Consider the following 24,231-nt stretch of genomic DNA (forward strand, 5'->3'; position numbering starts at 1 on the left):
GCAGCGGCGCTCACTCACGCTGGAGCAGAAAGTGCAGACGTACTTTGTGGTCTAGAGTCGCACCTTCATGGAGCTCTCGCGTCCACCGCCGCTCCGAAGCGGCTAGGGGCTGCACGTGGTGAGCCCTACTGCGCATATTGTTTACTCGGGCAGGCAGGCGGCCAGGACCAGGACCTACACAGCGATGTTGTTTTGAAGCTGCAAGGACCGCGACCGCGCCGCGCCACGCCCACCACGCGCCGCGGCGCGCCGCTACCATGCCGCTACGCCGCGTGTCGTCACGACCGCGCCGCGCCCACGGCCGCACCGGGTTGGCTGCGGCGCGAGGCGCGTGGTTCCCGCGCAGCGCGCCCATTGGTGCCGCGTGGAGGCTCGCCCGGCCGCAGAGAGCGAGAGTGAGTGAGAGGGTCTGTGTGCTAGACGGAGAGAGAGAGGGCAAAAAAGAGACAGAGAGAGAGAGACATACAGACAGAGAGAGAGACAGAGAGAGAGAGAGAGAAATAGAGATAGAAAGACAGAGAGCGAGAGAGTTTGTGCGTCGGGCTAGACCAGCGGGGGACAAAGGGGGAAGGGGAGGTTGTTATTGCCACAGTGAGTGACCGGCAACATACTAGCCATTCTGTGTGTATGCTTCCTCCTGCTATCCTGCCGCTGTATTTTGTTTACCACGACAAGAGCTAGAGAGGGGGGGGGGGCGGAGGGGTGCACACTGTTAAATCAAGTGTGAGACTGCTAGACTTCGCCTCAGAGAAAGAGGCAGAGTTCTCTTTCGAGTGCGGTTTGCTGGAGTGATGTGCACCTGGCGGACCTTGAGGGCGACGGCGGGGCATTCAAGGCCATGGCCAGTGCTCGTGCGGCAGGGTGTCGCGGTGGTATGCGGCAGGATGCTCTGGCAGTTGACAGAGCGTCATGAAGAAGACTGCTGTGCAGTCCGTGGGAGACAGGGCAAGGACCGTCCTTATGTGTACTGTGAGAGTACGTCATTCCAAACAGATCCGAGGGAAAGTCGAGGAGACGGGGATTACCATCGTCAGGTCAGTTACCCTCAGTCCCGTAACATGTCGCCTTCATGGGTAGGCAAAAATTGGCGCTTTCCGTCTGTAAACTAGGCAAAAAGCTCCCCTTTAGTGCCTGCTCGGGATCCGAACCAATATTCAAATGATATGGCATGTCACCGCACACACAGGAGAGTACTTGTGACGTCCTCGTAGCGATAGACATGTTTTCGGAGTGCTCAGCTCAGCGGTGGTGTGACCGTCGTGGTGCTTGAGCGCCGCACGCGCCTCGTGCCGACTTCGATAGTCCTGTGCCTGCAGGATGTGCGATGGGGAGGGGGGGGGGGAAGGTCGGACTCCTCGTCAACAAACTCCCCCCGCCGCTCCCCTCTACTCTGCTGGCCGACGACCACTACGCATCCTGAAAGTCCGGACAGCATGATGTTTTTCTTTGGAAAAATAATTACTTAATGGACTTTGCCATTCTACTGCAGTCCAACCGCATTTGTTTTGCAGATGAGCATAAACTAGTATAAATGGTACGATCAAAAATGTCCGTCTCATCTCTGTAATGAATTTCGTTTCGTGTAGACCAAGTGTTTGCTTGCGTTGGTATCGCTGCAGAGTACAGTGCACCAATCTAGCAGTATTTCGAAGATGTCTTCATGGTGCGCGTCAACACCTCGGTCAACACATTCAGTGCGACGCGACCATAATGTGGCCACTCACACTGGTTTTTACAACCCCCAGGTGACTCAGGCACAGCCGCAATGGACGTTTCAAGTACGGCAGTACCAGGAAGCTTTCTTTTTCTCGTCGTCTGTTTTCGCGTCGAAATGACAACACACAAAAAAGGACGGAGATGGTGAGGAGCCAAGTTATTACGCATGCATATGCAGAGTCGCTATGCTCGTGCCAGCTGCTGGGTCGTAGCACTGTGCTTCGACGAACTTCTGAGCGAAAGAGTACGAAGCAAAGCAAGGCAGCGGAGCTGCAGCCTGCGCGGGCGAGCACGCCAACAGCAGGGCACGCCTGCAGGCGAGCCGAGCAGGCCGGTGGCACGCCCCTAAAGGCTCGCCCGATGGAGCGGAAACGGAAGCAGCCGCCCCTCTCCCGGCCGCGCATTCACACTTCCCGCGTGTGAAACACAGCAATCCAGACGAAGTGCAAGCGGCGAGTAGGTGACGGGTGACGGGGAGGCGCCAGTCACACCTGCATGGCCCCACCTTCAGTCCTACCCCGCGAGGCTGGTATGAACGGAAGACCTGAGCGGCTTACTTCGTGTGACGCGCCCCAGATTCGTGTCGTTAACGATGACCGAGCATCACCTCCTCCGCTATTAATACATTCACCACGTTCGCTTCTGAGGACAGCTCGCGAGAGGGAGCCACGAGTCGCGGTGCACCCCGCGGCCACCGGCGGCCGAGCAGCGGGGCTGGCGATACTCCACGCCTACGCCCGCGAGGCTCGCGAGGCTCGCTAGCAGGTCAATACTCCGACCCATTTTGTTTAAAAGGTAACCTCGCCGATACTCCATGCACCCCTTTACTGCCCATTGGGGGAAGGAGAGCTCGCATCGCCTCTACTGTCATGCACGTCAGCTTGCCTCGTACCAATCAGATGGCGTTCTGCCCTGAACGTCGTCCCATACACGCGAACCATGAAACATGTCGCAGGGCGATTTTACCAACTGGGGGTCCTCTGCAGCAGCCATTGTAGTTCCCCCACCTACTTACCTACCTACCTACCAGCTTCCGGCGGTTTAGTTGCCCCCTGTCTGTTGGACGCCATCCTCGCGGCCCTTAGGGACCGCCCCTGCGCGACAGACCTTGGCGATGGCCGCCGGCCAAGTCCACCGCCAGGCCGTGGTCGGGCGCGGCGCCCCGTCCTCGCTCGTCGCCCGGGCCTACCCGGCGCACCCCGAGCTGAGCCCCGGCAGCCTCCTCGCTGCAGGGCCGGGATGGGCGGGGCAGGGATGAGCTTACTCCGAAGGCACCGCTGAAGCTCAGCCGGGCCCGGCCAAGCAGCACCAGGGCACGGCGAGCCTGCGGGGGCCAGTCGAGGGGGCTGGCCGGGGCGGGCTAGCTGGGTGCGGGGGACCACCAGGACGCCGTCATGGACAAGACCAGCAGCAAGTCGGAGTCCAAGGTGAGAGAGTCGACAGGAAGAGATGTTCGTCGGCGACACGTTTTAGTGGTCACCCCGACGGGTTCCGAGCTTTTACACTTCTCTCCGGGTTGTGCCCATCCGTCCGGACCATGTTTACACAACAGGTAAGCGGTCGTTTGGCTGGAAACGGCGAACTTTTGACCGCCGCCCTTGCGAGGCCGTGCGGTGGGCGGCTCGAAAAAGGTCCTCGCCGGGAGTCGAACCCACGACGCGTTCGTAGTCGACGTCGCCATTGCTGGTTGCTGGTTTCGTCCCACTCGACACTATCGTAATCTGCAGTAAAATAATCACCCATAGGTAAACGCAGCAGTGATGCCTGAGCCACGGACGGGTTCTCATTTTCTTTTCTTACCTTGCGCTATTTTTACTACCCCTCGCCGGCGCCGGCTGGTCGGACCAGATCGGCGGAACAGAACAGTGTCTAGTGCTCGCAAGGGACCAGCAGCTGCCCCTACCCTCATGTCATGTGCACCCCCCCCCCCCTCCCCCTATGCACCTCATGGTTTGAGATGCTCGTACCGTCCCGACCCGCCACGGCCTCGAGCGCGCTGACCTCCGACCAGGCTGTCATGACAAAGCCGGGCGCGGGCGGTCAGCCTGTGAGGCGGCCGGCGGCCGTCCCGTCACGCTCGTGCGCGCAGCGGCTGGCCTACCCGTGCCGCCCACAGGCGCTCCGGCCTTGGCTCTGACCTAGCTCCCTTTCTCGGCTCGCCCCCAGGACTCCAAGCTGAACCGGCCCGAGGAGCTGCCATGGGACGTGGTGGACCGCTGCCTGCTGCCCGTGCTCACGGCGCACGCGGTCGCCGTCATCCTGGCCTTCGTCCTCAACACGCTGCGGATCTCGCAGGTGTCCTCGTGGACGCTCTTCTTCTGGTTCACCTCCATCACGCTCGCCACGCTGTGGTTCTACCACAACCTGCATGTGACGGCGGCCGGCAAGGCCGTCCTGGTGACGGGCGCCGACAACCGCCTGGGCCAGATCATCGTCCGGCAGCTCGACGAACTGGTGGGTGGTGGGTCAAATACGTCCTGTTCTGGTCAACGGCGAGTTTCCCTGGGGCCTTACGATAACTTGATTGTAGGGCTTCACGGTGTTCGCGGGGATGCGGAGCCCGTCGTGCCCTGAGGCGGGCCGCCTCAAGGAGCAGTGCTCGGGCCGCCTGCATGTCGTGCAGCTCGACGTGACCAGTGAGAAGGACATCCTGGCCGCTAGGGACTACGTGGTCGGCAACCTGCCCCAGGGCAGTGAGGGTGAGTGGCATGCGAGGAGGTGGTCCTTAGTCCTTAGTGCGGACGAGCCTGACCCTGACGCGCTGCTCTGCCTCCCGCAGGACTGTGGGCAGTGGTCAACAACGAGCAGTGGGCTGCCTTCGGCGAGGTGGAGTGGGTGCCCCTGCCCGTGTTCCGCGAGGCCACCGAAGTCAACTTACTGGGCACCATCCGCGTCTCGCAGGTGTTCCTCCCCCTCGTGCGCAAGGTGAAGGGTGAGTGCTCGCCGTCTGACTGGTCTGACCGACCGTTCTGCAGGTTCTCCACAGCGTATTCGAACTTACCTCTTCGTTACAGGTCGCGTCGTGAACGTCGTCAGCATCCTGGGCCACATGACGGCTCCCCTGCAGGCGCCTTACTGCACCGCCAAGTACGCCGTGGAGGCATTCAGTGACTGCCTGCGCGCCGAGATGCGGCGCTGGGGGGTGGACGTGGTGGTGGTTGAGCCGGGCGACTACACTACAGGTAGGCAAGGCACTCACTTTAGCTTTCCGCGGTTTTGCGTCAGCCACAGCCGTGGACCACTGTGTTGTGTGTTCTTCGCTTTTTCAGGCAAATTGTGGTACGACGACAGCAAGATGCTGCAGCAGGCTAAGGACATGTGGGAGGCCATGCCGGACGAGGCTCGTCAGGACTACGGCGAGCACTACTTCGAGTACACCGTGAGGCGCACCCTGGAGCCCTACACCAAGGGCACGGTACGTACGGCTGCTGAGGGCATCGAGGGGTGTCCTAGAGGGAGAGGGTACAATAATGTCTCCCTTATACCCTCTTTGAACTTGAACTACCAACGAGTGGAGAGTCAGCATAGGATCTCTTGCAGGGACCCCGTGATATTTGTATAAATATGGGTCCCGATGGGTTCATATGTGTAGTCCGGTAGTCCTGTCCTAAACCTTCTGAGCGGGGGCATGCAGATTGTACCCCCCTCCCTCTCTAGGGCACACAGTTTGGGATCGTCCAGAAAGTATGTCCGTTTTCCACTAATTCATTCGGCAAATTAGGAGAGCTTGGCGCCTGCGAGACTCGGGATAGGCCACCCCGCAGTACGCGCATGCACAACAGACAAGATGTTGCCTACCTGCCAGGCATTATGAGAGCATGGAGAGGCTGAACTTTACAGGTTCGTAACGGCGATAGACGGACGTACTTTATGGATGATTCCTGAGGTGCACGACCAAAGTTCTATCCCCGCGGGTGTTCTTTCGGGGACTGACTGATTGGTGCGGCCAGACGAGCCGACCGCGACATTGGACACAGGGGCCCTCCAACTTACTGACTGCTTTGCCTGCAGGACACAGATATGGCTCCGGTGACCCGCTCCCTCCAGGACGCCGTCTGCAGAACCTTCCCCCTGCAGCGGTACACAGCCGTGACGCGCGCAGAGAAGATTCGCGCGCTCGTCCTCAACCACCTGCCCCGCTCGGTCCACGACGTTCTCTACCCATAAGTCCGCCCCCAGCCCGTAGCCACGCCCGGACCATGCCGGGGCACATCTTGAGGGGACCATAGGGTGTGTGCAGAATCTGGCTTAATCTAAGCAAAACGATACGAACATGGTAAACGAGTGCCCTACCGTGTAGGACAGCGGCTGCCGATGTACTGGGGCCAGGAATCAGCACGCCGCGATGGATAAAGAACAAGGAGCGCAAAGCTCCGACGTTGATTTTGCTGTTTCATTGAGACTTCATGCATGTCGTATCACTCAATATAATCGATCGCCTGCTCTGTGCTAACGTCGCACAGCCAGACAAAGTGGAGGGTGGGTTAGAGCAGCACCCAAGTAGAAAACGTTTGTCAAAATTATGTCAAAATTAACTCATTTTGACCCTTATCGTCAAAATTGACTGCGGCTGTGGTCCGATTGACCTCATTTTGACGTCAAATGAGGGTCATTGGCTAGTTTTTGACGATTGTGTTCTACCTGAGGAGGAGAGCTCTCCGAGCAGAAGCCGCAACGCCACCTGACGAACACTGTCAAGTTGGGTGCGCGTTCTTTGTACTACCTGTTCTGTCATGATTCGAACGTTTGCAACGTCAATAACGAGATTGCTTGACGTACCGACACTCAGTATATGAGACACTCCTGTTCTCATTATTTGGACAGCTGCTGACGTCAAACAGAGATATTCAGACGATACTTTCCGTAACGAACGGTTGAGGCTCTGGGGTTTAAAGGGAGATAACATAGTAGTGCCAGATATTCACACAGTCTTTGAAGAAAGAACGTAAATTATTCAGAATCCAATACATGTTAAGTTACAAAAATAAACACAATAACTGCCAGAGGATCACTCAAAGCTTCAAGAGCTGTGAGAATATGTAGACAAGCAGCGAGTCAGTGTATGAAAGCAGCGAGTCAGGTGTATCAAATGTATTTGATACATAAAAGGATTAACTCGTTCTTTACGTGTGTAAGTATTGTGTAAAGTCCTGTTTTCAGCTCAAATACTAAAGTAAAAAGGTTGTGTAAAAGTCGCGCTTTATAGAGCTTCTGCAATGGTCAGGTTATTTTAGCCTCGCGGAGGAATTGTATAAACGAACGAAAGTGAAAGTGAATGAGTCGTTGTCAACAATAAAAGTTATGACGTAATTTGTGCGCTTGATTCTAAATCGAAGTTGTGCGCATGCGCGAATTATAAAAGCTTCTGATTGTTTATCAACATGCATTGTTTTGTTTACATTATAGAAATCAAAGTTATAATTTGTTTATAATTTATGAAATTTTTTACAAGCTTATATTGTGTAATAATATGAATTTTCAATATTAAATTATGTGTTGGAGCCGAGTTATCAGTGCTGTTATAACCTATCCGCGGCCATTGCTGTGGATACATGTCCGCTAACTTTCATACGCATTTTTCTCATAAATTTACATATATAATTGAAAAAAACGTCTATTATTGATTTATGTCCAGATAAAATGCTATAATTTGGTTATAAGCAAGTATGTATATCTGTTGTAGTTTTTGAGCTGAAAGTGGGGACTAAATTACACCATACTGAGCACAATACTCGTTCTTCCACCTCAAATAAATGAAGGAGGAGGATGGAGGTAAAGAACGAGTAAAAAAACTAAATATTAAAAGTTGAGGGGAATTATGATCCTATTCACACATTCTGGTTAACTTAGGAATAAAAAAAAGTTTTGCCTCATATGTTTACATGTTGTTTTTAGTAGTGTTTTGGGGTCCAAAGAGCATTTGAATTTTTACTGTTGATTTGCATGTGTGTGTTCATTATTTCACAACTAATATGTATCATCTAAATGATACAAGAGCAAGTTCAGCTGTAGTAATAAAATGTGAACAAATGTGAAACGTACCATGTCCGCAATTACACATTACACTACCTACCATTAATATGCTCTCCTACAATTCTTGGGAAAAATAAAAGTTTTCACAAACAAACAAATTCAGTCTTAGAGAAATTTTTAATAAAACACAGAATGCAAGAAAACTGGACAAATTCATCAATACCTGATGCAGGTAAGTTCATTAACAGTGCTTGATTATCAATTGATCTATGGGAAGTAACAAACTTAAAGTCATAAATAGGTTGACTTTTGTTCTTAACTTTACACAAATTACAAACAAATAAAACTTTAGTTGTACAAATTACTTTACAACAATGCCGATTCAAATCTTGTCATATCACTGGCTATACAGCCATACAATGTAATTGAGAGCAAAATTCTGACTTATCTTTCACGATTTATAAAATTGAAGTGTTATATAAAATCACAGGCACAGTTGAGGGTGACGGCCGTTGAGAGTAACCATCCTCTTCATCCTGAAACATAAAAACACCATTCTCCAAGACTGCGGACTATATGCCGCAAGAGTACCTAAACCTACTGGCTAGGAAAGCAGATTTAACAAGAAATTCCTTGACTAGTGAGCAAAGGAAGAATCCATCAGAGTGCTTAGCTTTGTCTTTGCACTTAAAACTTCAAGTATTAACGAAACCAAATATGTGAAATAATAAATACTTTTTAAACACAAAGATAAAGCATTTGCACTCAGACAAAACTGAAATGAAAGCACTTCCTTTATGCCATGTGAGGCAAGAATCCACCAGAAAGCTTAAGAATGTTCAAAAGGAATTGAGAAGAAACTAACTCCAGAACAAGTTTCGTAATGAGTAAAAAGCCCCCTTTAATTTTGAACTTTATAACAGTCCCTCAAAAGTTGAATTTTATAAAAATACAATAACAAAATATATCATCTAAGAAAAAAAAAATTACAATCATTTCACATTGTTCCACCATTTGGCAATCACAACTTGTTCAATGCAGCAAGTTTTTAACCAGAACGCACTGCTGTAGCCAAATTACCATAAATAAAGAAAGTGCTTCATTTATTTAATGTAAAAAAAGAAAACCAAGAGATCTACATAGGGATGTCAGAGAGAGGATACCACCTTTTGCAAGTTGCTCAGTCCTTGCGTCCGTGCCTTGCCGACTTCTTACCAGACGACCGGTCGGACGCGGATGACGAGGAGTCCCTGTCGCGGTGCTTGGGGCGCCTGGAGCGGGAGCGGGACGTGGACCGGGACCTTGTCCGGGTGCGGTGGCGGTGCGAGGACACCGACACGGACCTGGAGCTGGATGAGCTTCTCTTCCGCCGGCTGCCCGACCTGCTGCGGTCCCGGCGTTTGCGTTCCTTGTCTCTATCTCTGTCCCTGTCTCTTCTGCGGTCTCTATCCCTATCACGATCGCGGTCCCTATCTCTATCCCTCTCCCTGTCACGGTCCCTTTCCCGATACCTATCCCTGTCTCGTTCCCTATCTCTATCCCTATCCTTACGGTCATCTCTGTGAGACCCACTCTTGTATCTTCTACTGCTACTCTCTCTATCACGGTCTCTTCTGCGTCTATCCCTGCTAGAAGATCTACGTTTTGTACTACTGGATCGACTTCTTGAATGACTTCTCGATCTACTGTGGTCTCTCTTGCCATTCTTTCTTGACTTTCTGTCACGACTTGAACTTCTACTTCTCTTCTTATCCGACTTTTTCTTACGGTCTCTTTTGTGCTTTTTGCTTTTAGAGGAACCTTTTTTTCTACTATGAGAGGCCTTTGAAGAAGCCAGGGATCCAGAGTAGAGGGAGTCCGAATCACTTGAGTCAGAACTTGAACCGTGCCTATTGTTGTGGGCTCGACTGGACTCTCTATCGCTTCTGTCTGGTGACACTGACTCTAGGAATGGAACTACACCTTTTTTGGTCCGAGAATCATGGGTTCCTCCTTCACTTGAGGGTGCTTCTGCCACTGTCCTTTCTTCTGGATGCCCTAAAATATGGATAATTTGTCAGATTTGTACACAGGGTAGCAAAGAAGGGAAGAGACCCAGGTTTAGTAATTTCCTAGCACATTTAACATCAGTCCGTCAAAGAAATAAAGAGTCATCAGTTAAAAAGACTTGCAAATTTAACCCATGATCTACAAGATTTCAGTTCTCATCAGCAAGTCACTGCAGTACATATTCACACCACAATATTGAACAGTACTCTTCCATTAAGTAAATTAACAGATTTGACCTGCACTAGGTATGAAGGTGCTTCGTCAAGTACAGTCCAATAATAAGTAAGTCAATATGTCACACCTATGTCCCTAGTACTTATTTTTCACTTGGATCTATACACCCAAGAACCTGTAAAACTGAGTCTTATCAAGCATACAACACCATACTCACCATGATTACTCAAATGAAGGTTTGGTCCAGATTTCTGGCTTTCTACCTGTGCATCTCCTTTGAACCCCCCAGCCCTTTCCACACCCCTCCTTTTAGACTGTTGGTCTTCATCCTCATCTTCTTCTTCTTCCTCATTATTCCTTCTCTCTCTTTCCTCTTCTTCAGCAAGCTTTTTCTCAATTTCTCGTTCTATTACAGAGAAATCCTGCTTTTTCTTTTGTATCAGCTCCTAATTAGAACAGATATATTTTGTAAAATGGCAAGTGGAGAAAGACAAAGTAAGTTTTGGACTTAGTTTTACAAAAAGCAATTGTTGTTACCTTGAGATCTTCATCAGAATCATCACCATTGGTAGGTTTGGACGTGTCGCCTTCATTCTCTGAGTCACTGTCCTCGCTGTCATCATAGATTCCCAAACCTGCACCATCACACATTAGAGAGACTGTGAAAGTACTATGCAGACACAAAACAGAAGCCAGGACGCACCATAGTGGTTCAATATGTGATGTGGATGTATTGATTTAATTGAAGTTAAAATTAGAAATATGATAAAGTTTTAAATTTAAATTGAAGGTTTGAATATGAAAGATTTGTGGCTTGGAATATGAATTAAAACCAGCACACACTGAACCACTAAATAGCTTCTGAATCTATGGTGAACCATTCATGCTGTTATGGTTTCCTCCCAACATGCTTGGCCATGACAAAACACTTATACAAGCAAATCCAGATGATTCAATCAAAGTTACCCTCATGGCCTTCAACAGAAAGTTAACTTTCGGCTAATTAAAGTAGATGGATGCATAACATTAAACATCTACATCAGATCCTTAGACAATCAAAACAGCTGGTGGAGTCAATAATCAGCATTACTCCAATTTTTAAACTACCCCTCACATAATGTATTATACTGAAATTTGAAACTTCAAAAGGAAGAAAAAATTAAGAATTGAAGAAAGAACATGCACCAGTTATCTTATGTCTTTGATCCACTATCAAACAGTTTTAAATTAGACTGAAGACAGATACATAAGGTACAAGTTCCACCACATAAATACCCCATTCAAACACACACATACACAAATAACAATGAATTCAAAAGTTTCTTAACAGCTGTGAAATTACATGATACTGAACACTAACAGTAGATGGGGAGAGAACGACACAATTGGAAAATGAGACTTACCAAGTTTACCGGTCAAAGATGCTAAAGCCGGTGTCTTCTGCACTGCTGCCGGAGCTTTGTCACAAATACAAATTTCATTAACACACACTATTGAAGGGAGTGATTGTGATGTATGCTGTTTTTAGCCAAAAATCAGGCTTCCAGAAGTCAATAAAAAGTGGAAGGTCTCAATGTGGCTGTGTCAGCAAGAAATTAACAACATTTGCACCCTAAGTTTATCGCGAAGACTAGGCCTAACTTTTGAATAAGTGTGCTGGAAGGCATTTAAACTAATAAAGAGTTATTAATTTAATGCCATCTCCAAATATAGACCACTTCTCTGCCAATTAACTTACATGAATATTGGTAGCAGGTACCTGAAATGGCAAGACTTTCACTCGCACCCAGCCCATTATTTTTACCCTACCTAACTGAGATATCTTTCAATGTTTCTGAGAACAAATATCGTAATTGATGCATGCTGATTTTTAAAAATTGCACTTCATATTGTTCCGAATCCAAATTTGACCAGACTACTAAAAATACATTAAAATGCGTTTTTTATAGTTTAGAAAAAGAATAGGGAAGACGTTTGGAGAGGATGAAGAAGCAGCCCTTTTGGATTGCAAGCCTATGCAAGATTTACCAATACCTTTAGAGCGAGCCCTAATGAATGCATCTTCAGCTATTGATTGCATTTCTTCTGTTGTTACCTCCAGCAGCACTTCAGTTAGCATGCGTCGAACTTTCACCATCTGCCAAAACAAGAGTACTAAAGTAGTATGTACCCTAAAAGACGTGAGTTCTACCTGATGGTCAGCAAAATATATTGTAAATCACACACCACTTCCTGCAATATTTCCTCTTTACTTTTGGGAGGATCATCTGGTTCTGGAGTTGGAGACTTTGCTTTCTTATTTTCTTGTTCAGCATCACTAAATCTTGATTTACGTTTATCCTGGTTAATTTTTTGACTGATAGGGGCTCTCTCTTCTTCCTCTGAATCACTCTCCTGGATATCAAAAATTAAGAGATAATAAAGATATCACAATAAAAGAAACATCACAAAAACTAGGTCTTACGAATTTGCTCTTTTTGGGTATCATAGGTTGCCCATCGTCTGCTAAAGCTTCTTCCTCTTCTTGAATTTTTTGACGGATCATCTCTTCCCTCTGTTTAAGTTGCTGCTCTCTTTCAAGCTTTCTCTGCTTTTCTCTTTCCATTTTTTCAAGACCATCTCTGATCCAAGATGGCAAATTACGACGTTTGGCAGCATCTGTAGTGAGGTTGCGGAACAAAAAACAACAGTTAGCACAAACAGGAAGGAAAACACAATAAGGGAAAGAGAGTTTCAAACCAACAGACCTATTGTTTGAGTGGTATCTACTTCCTCAACTTCCGCAGATTTACGGTCGCTGCGAAGGAAACGATCACGCGCTGGGGGTCGTCCGCCCCCTCTTTTCCAAGTTCCTCCTCTTCCATGCTTAGAAAAAGGGTGTCCTTGTGGTCCATCATTGGGTATGTGATGTGGTGGTGCTACCGTAGGGGGCACACCTGGACCTGCCCAGAAGCCTCCAGATGGGGGAACTGATTCTGAACTTCCATGATTGTAATCAAATGTGCTGGGTGCTGAGCTCTCCAGTAGGGCTTGTCCTCCTGCAGTGTTGTAGCCATAAGTTGGAGGCACTACAACAGCAGCAGCTGGTGCCACTGGATTGTTTGCCCAATCCCATGGTCCTGCTCCCCAATTATTCCACGCTCCCCAAGTTGAAGGATCACCTAAATATGGAAAGCACAGAACAATATTGATTGAAGAAAATAAGAGATGAAGTTCAAAAATTTGATAATGGGAAACACACTTGATCTACCTGGAGAACCATGAGGAGGTGCGCTTTCAGAATCCATGGATTCTTCTTTAGTTTCCATATCCATTGGAGCTTCACCTCCCTCTGTTCCAACATCATGGACAACCTTTACAGGCTCAGAGCGCAAAGGACCAATAGGTGGGGGCGGAGGGGCTGGTGGGACTTGATCCGGTGGAAAGGTCTCTTTCATCTGGATCCATTGTTGCGCTAGCTGAGCCCAGTCAACTGTAACAAATGTGCATAATTGGCTTAGATAATTTTTCAAGGAGATAATGCCAGTATAAGGATAGAGAGCCAGGAAGCACTTACTCTCATCATGTGAAAGATTTTGATAATCCGACTGGTTCAACGCCCATTGAGAGTACTCTGCATTACTTGCTCCAGCCCACATGTTTTCTGAAAGACAGAATCACCAAGTAAATTAAAAACCACCTTGTAAGTGTCAAAATATTAACACATCATTAGAAATTAAATTAAATTGCCCATGTCAGAAAGGTAAAACAGAATGTCCAATGCCAGAATCTGAAAATTAAATGCTAAAGATCACCGGCAATCAATGTAATCATAGATACACGAAGGAGGTGATTTTACAGTCAAAGTAACAATTACCACACAAACAATCAGGGATCTTTCAGGTAATAAAATTGAAAAGTGAGGTTATGGGAACAAACATAGCGGCCGCAGAGTTCGGATTTGGCACACTCACACACAACTTTCGAGAAAAATGGGTGAAGAAAATCTGTACAGGACCGAAGGAGCGTCTCTTCGCTTTTCACTATCATCTAAAACTCAAATTTAACAAAAAGTTTAGAATGAGATAAAATTGCTAGAAGAGCAGAGAAGGAAGGCAACCAGCGAAGACAACGATGCTTCAGGTTCAGGAGCAGGATGTAAGTTGATCAATGTTTATGGAAGCTGACAGACAACGATAACAGCGGGAAAAAATGTCATTTTTTTGATGTGAACTTGAGAGAGAGTTACGAAATGTCGTGTTAAAGGTGATAACGGCATCGGCGATGTAAATATTATCTAAGTGGCAAGAATTTACAGTTACATATCGACAAAATTCTAAACCTTAAAGGAATAAATGTCCAAAACCCGATTGAAAAGTTACTGCTAACATTTTCATCTTTTCTTTGACCCGACCGAAAAGAAGGGCTGAAAGGCTGTCAACGTCAGATTGAAATTTCTCGTTGTTACAAACGCAATAATTTATCATTTCCAGCAGGCTGAAACCATATAACAAACTTACGTTCTAGAAATATTATCGTTTAAAAAATTGGTGTATCCTGATTTTGTCGTTTTTTACTATGGTAGATGTAAAAATGGAGCGACCGATTTTCACGAGCGAGCAACGGGGGTTGGTTGGAGTGGGAGTGGGCAGAGCTGCGAGCTGTGATCTGTTATCTGCTTACGTGAATGAGGGAACATTCTAGTTTTGACGTTTGATTTTGGCTGGAAGTGTGACGCTGTCGCATTTTGACAAGCAAATATCTGCAGAGGAAATGGCGCTTAAACTTGTAATTGTGCTTTCGTTGCTGGCTGCGTCCACGCTAGCCAGCCTAGCTCCTATCGGTAAGTGAAGGACCATACCCGTCGGCTTTTAAATTGTTGGCGATTAGTAGGGTTAGTCGTCATATTGTATTATTATTTATTATTACCACTCGTCCACACGAGACATTAGATTTTATCCGTCCAGCTTTCAATAGTCACCCTCATTTTTGGTCTTGAGAATTTCAGAGAACTGTTGTTGGGAGCTTTCTACAAACCATTTTTTTTATCAGTATTGAGTCCTGGATGGCCTACATCAGCCAGTGTACCATTACTTTATTCCGACTTTGCCTTTATTATTCCCCCACCTTTACTTCACCGCGCTGATTTTCGGGGCTCTCTTTCTTCTGTGCAAATGAGTGCCTGCTCAAAGCTCTTATTCGGGTAATTATCTTTGCGGGCCAAGTGTTTATCAAACCCTTAAGAATGATCAGGGGTATTCCCTTCAGGAAAAAATGTTTCTTGATGCGATAACTGTAGTGTTTATACCTATTGGAAGTGTTCTTATTTGTTAAGTGGAGGAGCATAGTATGTGTTGTGTAATAGGTTGTCCCAAAACATTTATGTAGGAAGACCAGACTAAGATCTTGATTTGTTATTGTTGAAATCCCTATGCTACCTATGCTTTTTTAGTCTGGACCATAGGCTGGTGTGACTATATATTTTTATTGTTACAGATAATCCAAAGAAAGAAGACACTAGCAGTAGTAAGTATTTGAATTTTCTAAAATTTTCAGCCTATTTTGTATTTTTTGCTGGACCCCAATTTTGACAATTCCCTGTTGTTATTTTAGGTGATCATGTGCTCCAGCTCAAGAGGGACTCTTCAGTTCCAGCGCTACCATCACCTGGAGCTTCAAATATGTCCCTATCTCCTAACAAAAACGATAGTGGAACCATTGCAGTAACCACCCTCACTGAAACCATAGCCCCAGTAACTCTACTACTCCCAAATGACACAACCACCACTTCTGCCCCTGCAACTAACGCTACCACTACCTCCGCTGCCCCCATCACAACTGCACCCCCCACTCCTGCTCCTAATGCAACCACACCTGTTCCTCCAGCTACCACTACAGTGAAACCTACACCACCCACTCCTGCTCCTAATGCAACCACAACTACTCCTCCAACTACCACTTCGACAATCAAACCTCCTGGACCTGCTCCCAACACAACCACTGTTGCTCCCCCCACTACTTCAACTCCTGGTCCCAACACAACAACCACCACCACAGTCAAACCTCCCACCCCATCTCCCACCCCATCTCCCACCCCATCTCCCACCCCATCTCCCACTCCATCTCCCACTCCATCTCCCACTCCATCTCCCACCCCAACTCCTACCCCTTCCCCTACCCCATCTCCTACCCCTGCTTCTACCCCTGCTCCTAAACCTGCGCCTATACCAGATCGTCATTTTGATGGGCCAAGTTTCATTGGTAAATACAATTATTAATGTTTTTCATACTATATATTTGAAATATTGCTCATGTCATTGATTGGTTGTTTCATTTGTCTTTTCAGGGGGTATTGTATTGGCACTGGGAATGATGTCAATTGGATTTGTTGCCTGGAAGTTTTACAAAGCCAGACATGAACGCAACTATCACACCCTGTAAGCTCCTTTCTTTAGACTTGTCGACCAGCCTCTGTTTCTTAAGATGAATACTTGTCACATGTTCTTAAGGAATTGAGTATTTTAATACGGGTGGCTGTATAACATTGGCTCATTTATTTGAACAGTTACACTTCAGAATCATAGTTTTTTCTGCACATTTAAGTTCTTAAGAAGTTTTCTCCATTCAGTCTAGTGTGGAGTGCTAGACTTCAAAATGCATTTGAAGTGTATTTTCATTGTAATTTATTGTAGTTTTGTCAATTGGGAAATGTGATGCAGTATTTTTCTTAGGGTTCCCTTACTTGATGAGAATCATAGACGCTAAGTTCTCAACGCTGCTAAATTCAAAGGATCAACTAGCCTCTCTTTTGTTTAAAAATTTGGAACAAATTTTTGTTTTTCTGGTTTTGTTTGTTTATAGATCTAACTTTGGAGACTCTTCTGTCATTTGAGAATGGTATATTATTAAACTGAACTCACTGTTGTCAAGCAAGTGGTTCAGCGTGAGTATTGGCACATGAGCACAAGGAGTGCATTTTATGGCCACTTATCAAAATTTTTGTTTTAAAGCGCTTGTACAGCTTAAGGATGTGATTGGTGCTTGTGATTTAGTGATATCACTCGTCATTAAGACGCTTGGGAGTGAGCTTTTCAAGGCTTTTAGTCATATTGTTGTAGCCCCCTCAGCGTTTCACTCAGTGTCCTCTACTGTCTGGAATGACCTTGCACTGCACTCAATGTCAGTCCTAACTCTGAGTTAAATAACTGTAATTCTCTGTGTGATATTATAATTGCAAATGTCAAAAGGGAGCTGGGGATAATAGATTGAAAGATTTTGCTACCAAGCACAAATCAGGTAAGATTTTCTGTGCTGGAAATGCTCTTGGCCCTACTCTCTTAGGAAAAGAATGTAAAATAGACTGGGAGCTATGTGGGATGGTCACACTGCAGTGGATCAAGGCTCACAGCGACTCCAGCTCCTGCAAGACTGATGTTATTTAGGAATTAAAGAAATACTAATATCTAGCAGGTAGGGATGTCTCTGGTTTTGAATCTATTATTATAATTTTTCTTATGGAATCTCATACTTGTCTCCATTATTATTGTTTGAGGTGGATAGTTCATTTTGTGTACTTCTACTGATTATCTCATTTATTTGTTATTCAAAATTGTTCTAATGATAGATTTGTTGAAATTTCGTCCCTTCTATGTTTGCAGTACTCATAACGCATGTGCTGTTTATGATTGAAAGTTATTCTGTGTATTCAAAAGATATTTTCAATGATGATTTTTATTTTAGAGATGTAGAAGTATTGAAAACAGTGTTAAAATTGAAATTAGTCATCAATGTTTTTCGTAGAAAACAACAACTGTTCTGTCCTACTATTGTGAAGTGAGAGAATGGTTTTTATCAATCCTGACCAAACTACTTATTGTAAGAATATGAAATTGTGTGTGCTGGTTTTTTTAAATTCTGTATCCTTGAGAAGTGCTTAATTTAAGAAGAGTTTCTGGCTTTCTTTCTGCAGAGATACTTTTTGTATTTGGTGAATTGAAATCTATGGCCTGTTGTGTGTACAATGTTATTTGAGTGGTGGTTGATTGGTATACTAGCTCTTAACTTCTTCTTAAGTGGGTAATTTTGACAGTTTCCTTAGTTTTATTATTTCTTACGTTTTGAATATTTGTATTTTTTACTTTCTTTTCTTATATCTTTCTTGATTAGCAAGAACTTCTGAATGTGATTCGTGTCCATTCTGCCTTGCGGGTGGTATCTGCCACTCTTCTGACAACAGACATGACCTGCTGCTTCCTCCCTCCAAGCAAGGCATATGGCTTTTCTTTAATCAAAGTAGACCGATAATATTTTTATCTCTGCAATGTTTTTTTAAGTTTAGTTCAGGGGTGCTTTCAGTTTTCTATTCTATCTCATCTGAGGAAAATGTCATGTTCAAATATACTAGTCTATAAATCTGTGGCCACTGCTTTTCCTCCACTTAATTGTTTCTAAACATTGTGTAGTAAGGTATGTCTTATCTCATTACAAATGTCAATTGTGGCCAAGCACCCCCTCCGAGATCTGCCTCATGCACTATTAATTGAGTGCTATTAGCAGCAAGCCACTTTGGTTGACTTTCCTTTGTTGAATGTTATGTTATTCTGTATATAGTTTGTATCTGTATAAACACAACTTATCTTTCATGTGCCACATGATTAAGGTTTCATCAAAAATCTTTCGCTCAAAAATGTAATGAGTGTTTAGAAGTGTATTGTCCGCTTCTCATTTATTTTTAAGCCTATGATCAAGCATAGCTCATCTACACTGTCCCATCTAACAACTTCCTTTAAGATGGCTTGACTTGCTTGTGTTGACTTGAAATTTCATTATATTTGGCCTCAGATTATTTTATGATCTGACTTAGGCCTTAGATGATTATAAAATTTCACAACACCCGATGCTTTTTAAGTTGTCTTGTTAGCCACTAAAAGGTGGTATTTTCCAGAACCTTGTTTTGTGCAATGACACATTATCTTGTTTATTTTGTTGTGTTTTTTTTTTTTTTCATTTCTTTTTCATGACTTTGACAGCATGATTCTTGTCTTCTTTACTGTTTTCATTGTATTTGTATGAGTACAATTATTATTTCTGTCTGTTTTTCATGTGACATTTTATTTTCACTCTGTCTTAAGCAACTTATTGAGCATTATGCACAAGCACAAGTTTAATTTGTTTGTTTAGACAGCTATGTGCTGGATCCAAAGTTAGCAAATGCTTGAATTGAGTGACTAATTTTATTAAATGGTTTTGGAAATATTTGACAATATGTAACTTGAAACCTACTGCTGGAATCAGTCATGAGGTGAGGGGCCTCTTTGTGACCCTCCGACTGTGATTGGCTCATCGAGTTTTGAGTCAGAGCTGCCTCAAATGAGGTGAGACGCCTCACCTCACAAGACTGAATTCACCATATTTATCTTTCAAAATGGATGGTTGGATGGTCTCATTACAGTACAGCACAATGCTTTAGTCCTGTGCATTATTTCTCTTGCCTGTCTAGTATTTGCTTATCTTAAACCAGCCCCTGCAAGTGTTGAGACCAACAAGTGCTTTACAAGTGATTTACTATTTTCATGCAAGGAAATTTTCTATTTAAAAAGGAATTCTCTCATTTAAAATGTTACAGGAATTGATAATACACCATTGAATCACTGCTGAAGCTACATTCCTTTCTACTGTTGTGTGCAGTTAGATGTGATAACCTTGAAGTCATTTGAAAATGAATATATGTGTATGATACCAAAATATTTTGATTATATGTATTCATTGTGATTGATGTATATTGGCAGTTAACCCAAAGTGGAAAACTATATGAATGAATAAAGTGAGGAATTGAAAATTGGTTTGTGTTTTACTACTTTAAGAATTATTTGATTGAAACAAGCCTTTCTATAAAACCTTACCACAAAAGCCAAAGTATGGCCTAAAAACAGAACAGATCTTACCCCACACAAGAAATGAAGGACAGTATCAAGAGGTAGAAGCAACAATACCAATCTCTGCTGTGTTATGAACCTTTATTAAATAAAACTAACCAGTGTCATGCACTACATTTACCAACGGAAAACAGTACTACGTTTTCTGTAGATAAACCATGAAATGCAACATTTACAAAGTCAAACAGGTAGAAAATTTCAGTTGCTTTCAGAATTAGGAATCAAGATTTCACAACAGTAATTACATTTAATAATACCAGTAAAATTACGAGACGAAATACCTCAAATAGAAAATTTATCTAAGCTCCCGGATTAAGACTTAAGAAATTATAGTTTGCTGTAGAATGGCTAAAGTTGTTCTTCAAAAGAAAATTTTGGTTTCATTAGTTCTCATAGAATAGCATACTGATCATATAAGAGGTCCCTTACTAGATAATATTCATCACACAAGCAACCTTCTAATGTGACATGACCTTCCTCCACCTGAAAACAAACAAAAAAAACAGCAAAAATTCCACAGTTTCACACAAGTTAATTATGATTTCAAGTACCGATTATTTCTTTTTTTTACATTACTATTACCTTACGAACTGCTATTGTGTTGTTGAAGCACCAAAGTACACCACCAGAAAATTCTGAAGGTATGTTATTTTTTAATAGGACATGTTTAAAGTCCAATAGTTTCAGTTCATTTATGAGCACAGTCTTATGACCTTCAACCTGGAAAAAGAAAGGAAACTTCAAAAACTTTGTTTCCTAATATTATATGGTAAATCTAATGTTACAGGGTAGAAACATTACCTCATTCATTGGTAGAGGTTCTAAGGTAAATATTTCATCTTCCATGCCATCTGAAATTCCAAAACAAAGATTATAATATATAGAAATGGGTATGCTACTTGTGAATAAGAAAATACTTTTACCTTTTAATGCTTTCATTCTATCCTCTTCATCATCTGCATCCATGGATGAGCGAATAGCATCACGACTGACATCTCTTGATACTATCTGAGCATCAAGCCAAGCAAGTTCGGCATCTTTCCCTCTCTTAAAATCAAGAGATGATACAAGAGCATCTGTCAAGCGAACCTGGAAATTTTAAAAATAAATACGGCAACTCGATCGGATACTAAAAACTTGCCAAGAAACTACATATATATATACATGACATTTAAAAAATAACACACCTGATAAATATGTGTTTCAGTGGTAACATCAATAACTTCACCTAAACTTGGTGCAAAAATCCTTGCATCAGTCCATTGCTGACAATGTTGCATCATAGCACGCGTGCTATCTGGTGTGCCCCTCACCAAAATAAGCCGCCTTGGCCGAAGCTGACCAAGTATTTTCTGTAATGATTCACCGTCAGATCTGCCTTCAAAATCAATAAATTGAACCTGAGCAGCCACTCTAATTGTGTGAGTTGAAGTTACACACTTTGTGGGGACTTCCTCTGGTGGATCTGCAATGCATAAAAAATACTCTTAATCTAAAGAGGAAAGAAATTGTGAAATACTGGTGCATGTGGTCAAAGCTGTAAAGACTTAATGCTGGATTGCTAACAAACCTGCTATTTCTAAATCTTTTAAAACCATGTTTTCTTTATCGTCGTCAACATCGGCCACTCCATCCACCATTTTGTAATCTTCTGGCCTAAGAGATGAAACATGGATGAATATTTTGCAGTAAACTAGAGTAATCAGGAAAGAAGCTATGAAAACTCTTCAGAAAGTCTGAATATGTTAAGGTACTAACCTGATAAGTTCTCCATACTCATCATACTTAATTTTCTCTTCAAAAAATGGAAATAATGGGTACTGCTTTTTTGAGCTTTTGAAAAACCCAGGATGAGATTTTGCTTCATTTTTGACCAACAGGTCATGTTTACCTTTAGCAACAGCTGAAAGATCTAACTCATCTTCTGAATCTGAACTAAGATCAGGATCAACTCTGAAAATCAAAATCAAAATTTTTAGGGAATGTATTGCCTTTACATTACAAAATGGAAAATGCCTCTATTTAAATTACCCTCTTTTCTTTTTAGAGATCTCTTTAGTTTCTCGCTCTTTTCTATAAAATTCATCAAGCTCAGCTCCTTCTAAACGTACTCTTCTTTGTACTTCCAATTGAAGAGTACATCCAGTACCATGCTCTATTAATTCACGAGCTAAAGTACCAGGTGATGTCCTGTGAGTGTAAAGTGAATGATGACCAATCAACTTAACAGATTTTGTAAAAGGAGGATAAGATTATTTATGTTTTGACTAAACTTTTTTCTTCAAGAAAAAACAATAAAAAATTCAAGAATGCAAAAATATTAAAAAGATGTTTTAAACGGTACCTGCATGTAACAATTATGCTGTTGTTTGGGTTTGAACTCCACTGCAAAAATAGTTCCCTTGAAAAACCACACTCCATATCTGGTGTGCTTGCAAGCACTACCTGAAAATAAGCTTTGTATCAAGTACTGTCCACAATAGAGACAATAGAACAAACACTTCTTTTAAAGAAATTATCTGAAAAGTATATGTTTTTACTTTTGGACTGGGGACTTTATTTAATTCAGCAATACTGTGACATAATTGCAGATGTTTGAACTGGAACGGGTTATTTCTTGCTCCTTCAAATGACCTCATTAATTTGTCGCTCATCCATTCGATCTAGAATTGCATACATGATTAGTTCACAGTATTTGATAAAATTTCTCTAATTTCACACTTCCGAATATTACCTGGCTCTTTGCAAACTCAACAACATTATATGATACATTGTTTAACAAAGCTAATGAATAGGCAAGAAGTCCTGATTCTTTGTTACGCCAAAGTTGATCTAACATATGGGCTAATTCCAGCACACGTCCTGCAGTATCAACAGCAACCAGAACATTGCCATTGTTTCGTAGAGTCTGCAGAATGTTAGCTGAACAAATTAATCAACTTGTTAGTATTACATTCGAGGGTGCAAAGAGTAAATTACTTGTTTCAAGTTTCAAGGTTTTCAAAACAAATAAGCATACTCATAAGTTTCTCATCTCTTGTTCGTCTCCTTGCTTGCTGATAAGTAGCATTGAAAGCATCAGTGATAAATAGAGATGGACGCTGCAATTTTTCAAGTTCACATCCATTGAGATGACGTTCTTTTTTGTGATTAAAGTCAGTTGCATAAATAATATCTTCTTCACCAATTTTAACAATTTTCCAAATTGTGCCACCAATCATGTGCCCGGCAGGCAAAGGAGTAATGGTAAGGCCAAAACCCTTTCCTGTAACAGAAAGATTTCTTTTGAAACAGTATTTTATTTTTGAAAGATGGTTAGGCAATCTATACACAAAATTATACCTTTCATTGACACACTTTGATTGTACTTCAACTGAACAATCTTGTCAAATGCCGCATCAACATCATCAAGCGTAAAGAGAGTAAACTCTGAATTATTGTGCCATGACTGAGAAGAATAGAAGCCTCAAATTAATGACACAAGACATAGTTTTCTCACTTACTAATAAGTGGGTGCACCTTAACTTAATTAAGTATGTCCCAAGATGAGACAGTAATGAGTGCACACTACCTACACTGCAAATTTTTAGAACATACCTGATATAAATCATACATAAACATTTGGCCCATTTTATAAACAGGAATCGTAGCATAAATTGGACAGCTTAATCCACATTTTCCAACCATATAGGGCAATGCTCCTAAATGCAGGGGGTCAGGGTATGATAGAAGAACTGCATCAATTTGATTTGCATACCTGAAAAAGGAGATGAAGTAATTCGAAAGCATTTGGAAATAAAGTTACTGAGTGTAAGATTAATACCTCCGTAATTCTTTAATGAACTCTGGGTCAAATTTTTCATTCCATCCACAGTCTAGAAGGAACCGAAACTCATCGACTTGTAAAATGTAACATGGGGGAGACTCATCCATGGACCCAGACACGGTGTGAAGCTTAATTATTGATGTTGATGTCATCTTGATTATTCTGTGAGGCACAACATTTGTGAGATTGAATCTTCTTTGAGTTACAATATCCAGACAATACAGACGACATAAGGTTGTACAAATATATGTGTTGGTTAAAATATTTGTCACCTCTCACATGACAAAAAACTAATCTAATCGCAATGTTTTATTTTGTAATAACTGTAAGGTTAACTTAACCACAATTCAACACTTCAACAGAAAAGTATTCATTACCAAAGTTGTCTGGTATGTGATCAAAATGAAGACAGTCGGTCAGCAGCAGGATCCAAGTAGAACTAAATCATCATCATGTTCGTAGTAAGCAACCCATCATCAACATCCAGCAACAAAATTTTAGGTTCAACGGGAGCGGCAGCAATGGAATGAGAGCGACGAGGGAACCGGGCCGGGGCGGAGAGGGGGAGGGGCATGAGAG

The 24,231-nt window shown here is 43.5% G+C and overlaps 4 protein-coding genes across 10 annotated transcripts; 2 read left to right on the forward strand and 2 right to left on the reverse strand.

Annotated features, from left to right (window-relative positions):
- The first annotated feature begins 869 nt into the window (after positions 1-869).
- On the forward strand, positions 870-7,753 carry LOC113204586 (D-beta-hydroxybutyrate dehydrogenase, mitochondrial). 3 transcript variants are annotated; one of them, XM_052268450.1, is made up of 8 exons: positions 870-1,034; positions 3,883-4,170; positions 4,247-4,415; positions 4,496-4,648; positions 4,731-4,898; positions 4,986-5,131; positions 5,728-6,755; positions 7,501-7,753. In XM_052268450.1, exons 1-7 carry the CDS (start codon positions 885-887, stop codon positions 5,881-5,883), a joined length of 1,230 nt encoding a protein of 409 aa, XP_052124410.1. In that variant the 5' UTR covers positions 870-884; the 3' UTR covers positions 5,884-6,755; positions 7,501-7,753. The 3 variants fall into 3 exon arrangements, with proteins under 3 accessions (XP_052124410.1, XP_052124411.1, XP_052124412.1); XM_052268451.1 differs by lacking the exon at positions 870-1,034 and adding an exon at positions 2,961-3,143; XM_052268452.1 differs by lacking the exon at positions 870-1,034 and adding an exon at positions 3,138-3,268.
- A 94-nt stretch (positions 7,754-7,847) lies between these two features.
- Positions 7,848-14,302, reverse strand: LOC113204585 (arginine/serine-rich protein PNISR). Of its 5 annotated transcripts, none has more exons than XM_026419805.2 (12): positions 13,866-14,227; positions 13,469-13,555; positions 13,154-13,384; positions 12,660-13,073; positions 12,377-12,570; positions 12,139-12,306; positions 11,947-12,049; positions 11,316-11,369; positions 10,450-10,547; positions 10,130-10,358; positions 8,905-9,726; positions 7,848-8,225 (listed from the first exon to the last, which is right to left on the reverse strand). In XM_026419805.2, exons 2-12 carry the CDS (start codon positions 13,548-13,550, stop codon positions 8,221-8,223), a joined length of 2,400 nt encoding a protein of 799 aa, XP_026275590.1. In that variant the 5' UTR covers positions 13,551-13,555; positions 13,866-14,227; the 3' UTR covers positions 7,848-8,220. The 5 variants fall into 5 exon arrangements, with proteins under 5 accessions (XP_026275590.1, XP_026275588.1, XP_026275587.1 ...); XM_026419803.2 differs by having other exon boundaries at positions 8,856-9,726; XM_026419802.2 differs by lacking the exon at positions 13,866-14,227 and adding an exon at positions 14,234-14,302 and having other exon boundaries at positions 7,848-9,726.
- Positions 14,303-14,504: 202 nt separating this feature from the next.
- Positions 14,505-19,729, forward strand: LOC113204556 (uncharacterized). Its single transcript, XM_026419764.2, has 5 exons — positions 14,505-14,734; positions 15,388-15,417; positions 15,505-16,152; positions 16,238-16,328; positions 16,753-19,729. Exons 1-5 carry the CDS (start codon positions 14,665-14,667, stop codon positions 16,781-16,783), a joined length of 870 nt encoding a protein of 289 aa, XP_026275549.2. The 5' UTR covers positions 14,505-14,664; the 3' UTR covers positions 16,784-19,729.
- A 159-nt stretch (positions 19,730-19,888) lies between these two features.
- On the reverse strand, positions 19,889-24,212 carry LOC113204566 (probable cleavage and polyadenylation specificity factor subunit 2). The gene is made up of 16 exons (XM_026419775.2): positions 24,030-24,212; positions 23,650-23,814; positions 23,424-23,583; positions 23,169-23,274; positions 22,846-23,091; positions 22,561-22,748; positions 22,367-22,489; positions 22,171-22,271; positions 21,858-22,016; positions 21,585-21,779; positions 21,397-21,482; positions 21,014-21,291; positions 20,750-20,915; positions 20,628-20,677; positions 20,409-20,546; positions 19,889-20,309 (listed from the first exon to the last, which is right to left on the reverse strand). The coding sequence occupies exons 2-16, from the start codon at positions 23,802-23,804 to the stop codon at positions 20,217-20,219; spliced, it is 2,244 nt and encodes a 747-aa protein (XP_026275560.1). The 5' UTR covers positions 23,805-23,814; positions 24,030-24,212; the 3' UTR covers positions 19,889-20,216.
- Positions 24,213-24,231: the final 19 nt, after the last annotated feature.

Source organism: Frankliniella occidentalis, unplaced genomic scaffold (genome assembly GCF_000697945.3).
Source record: "Frankliniella occidentalis isolate FOCC.00 unplaced genomic scaffold, Focc_3.1 Scaffold69, whole genome shotgun sequence".
Classification (NCBI taxonomy): domain Eukaryota; kingdom Metazoa; phylum Arthropoda; class Insecta; order Thysanoptera; family Thripidae; genus Frankliniella; species Frankliniella occidentalis.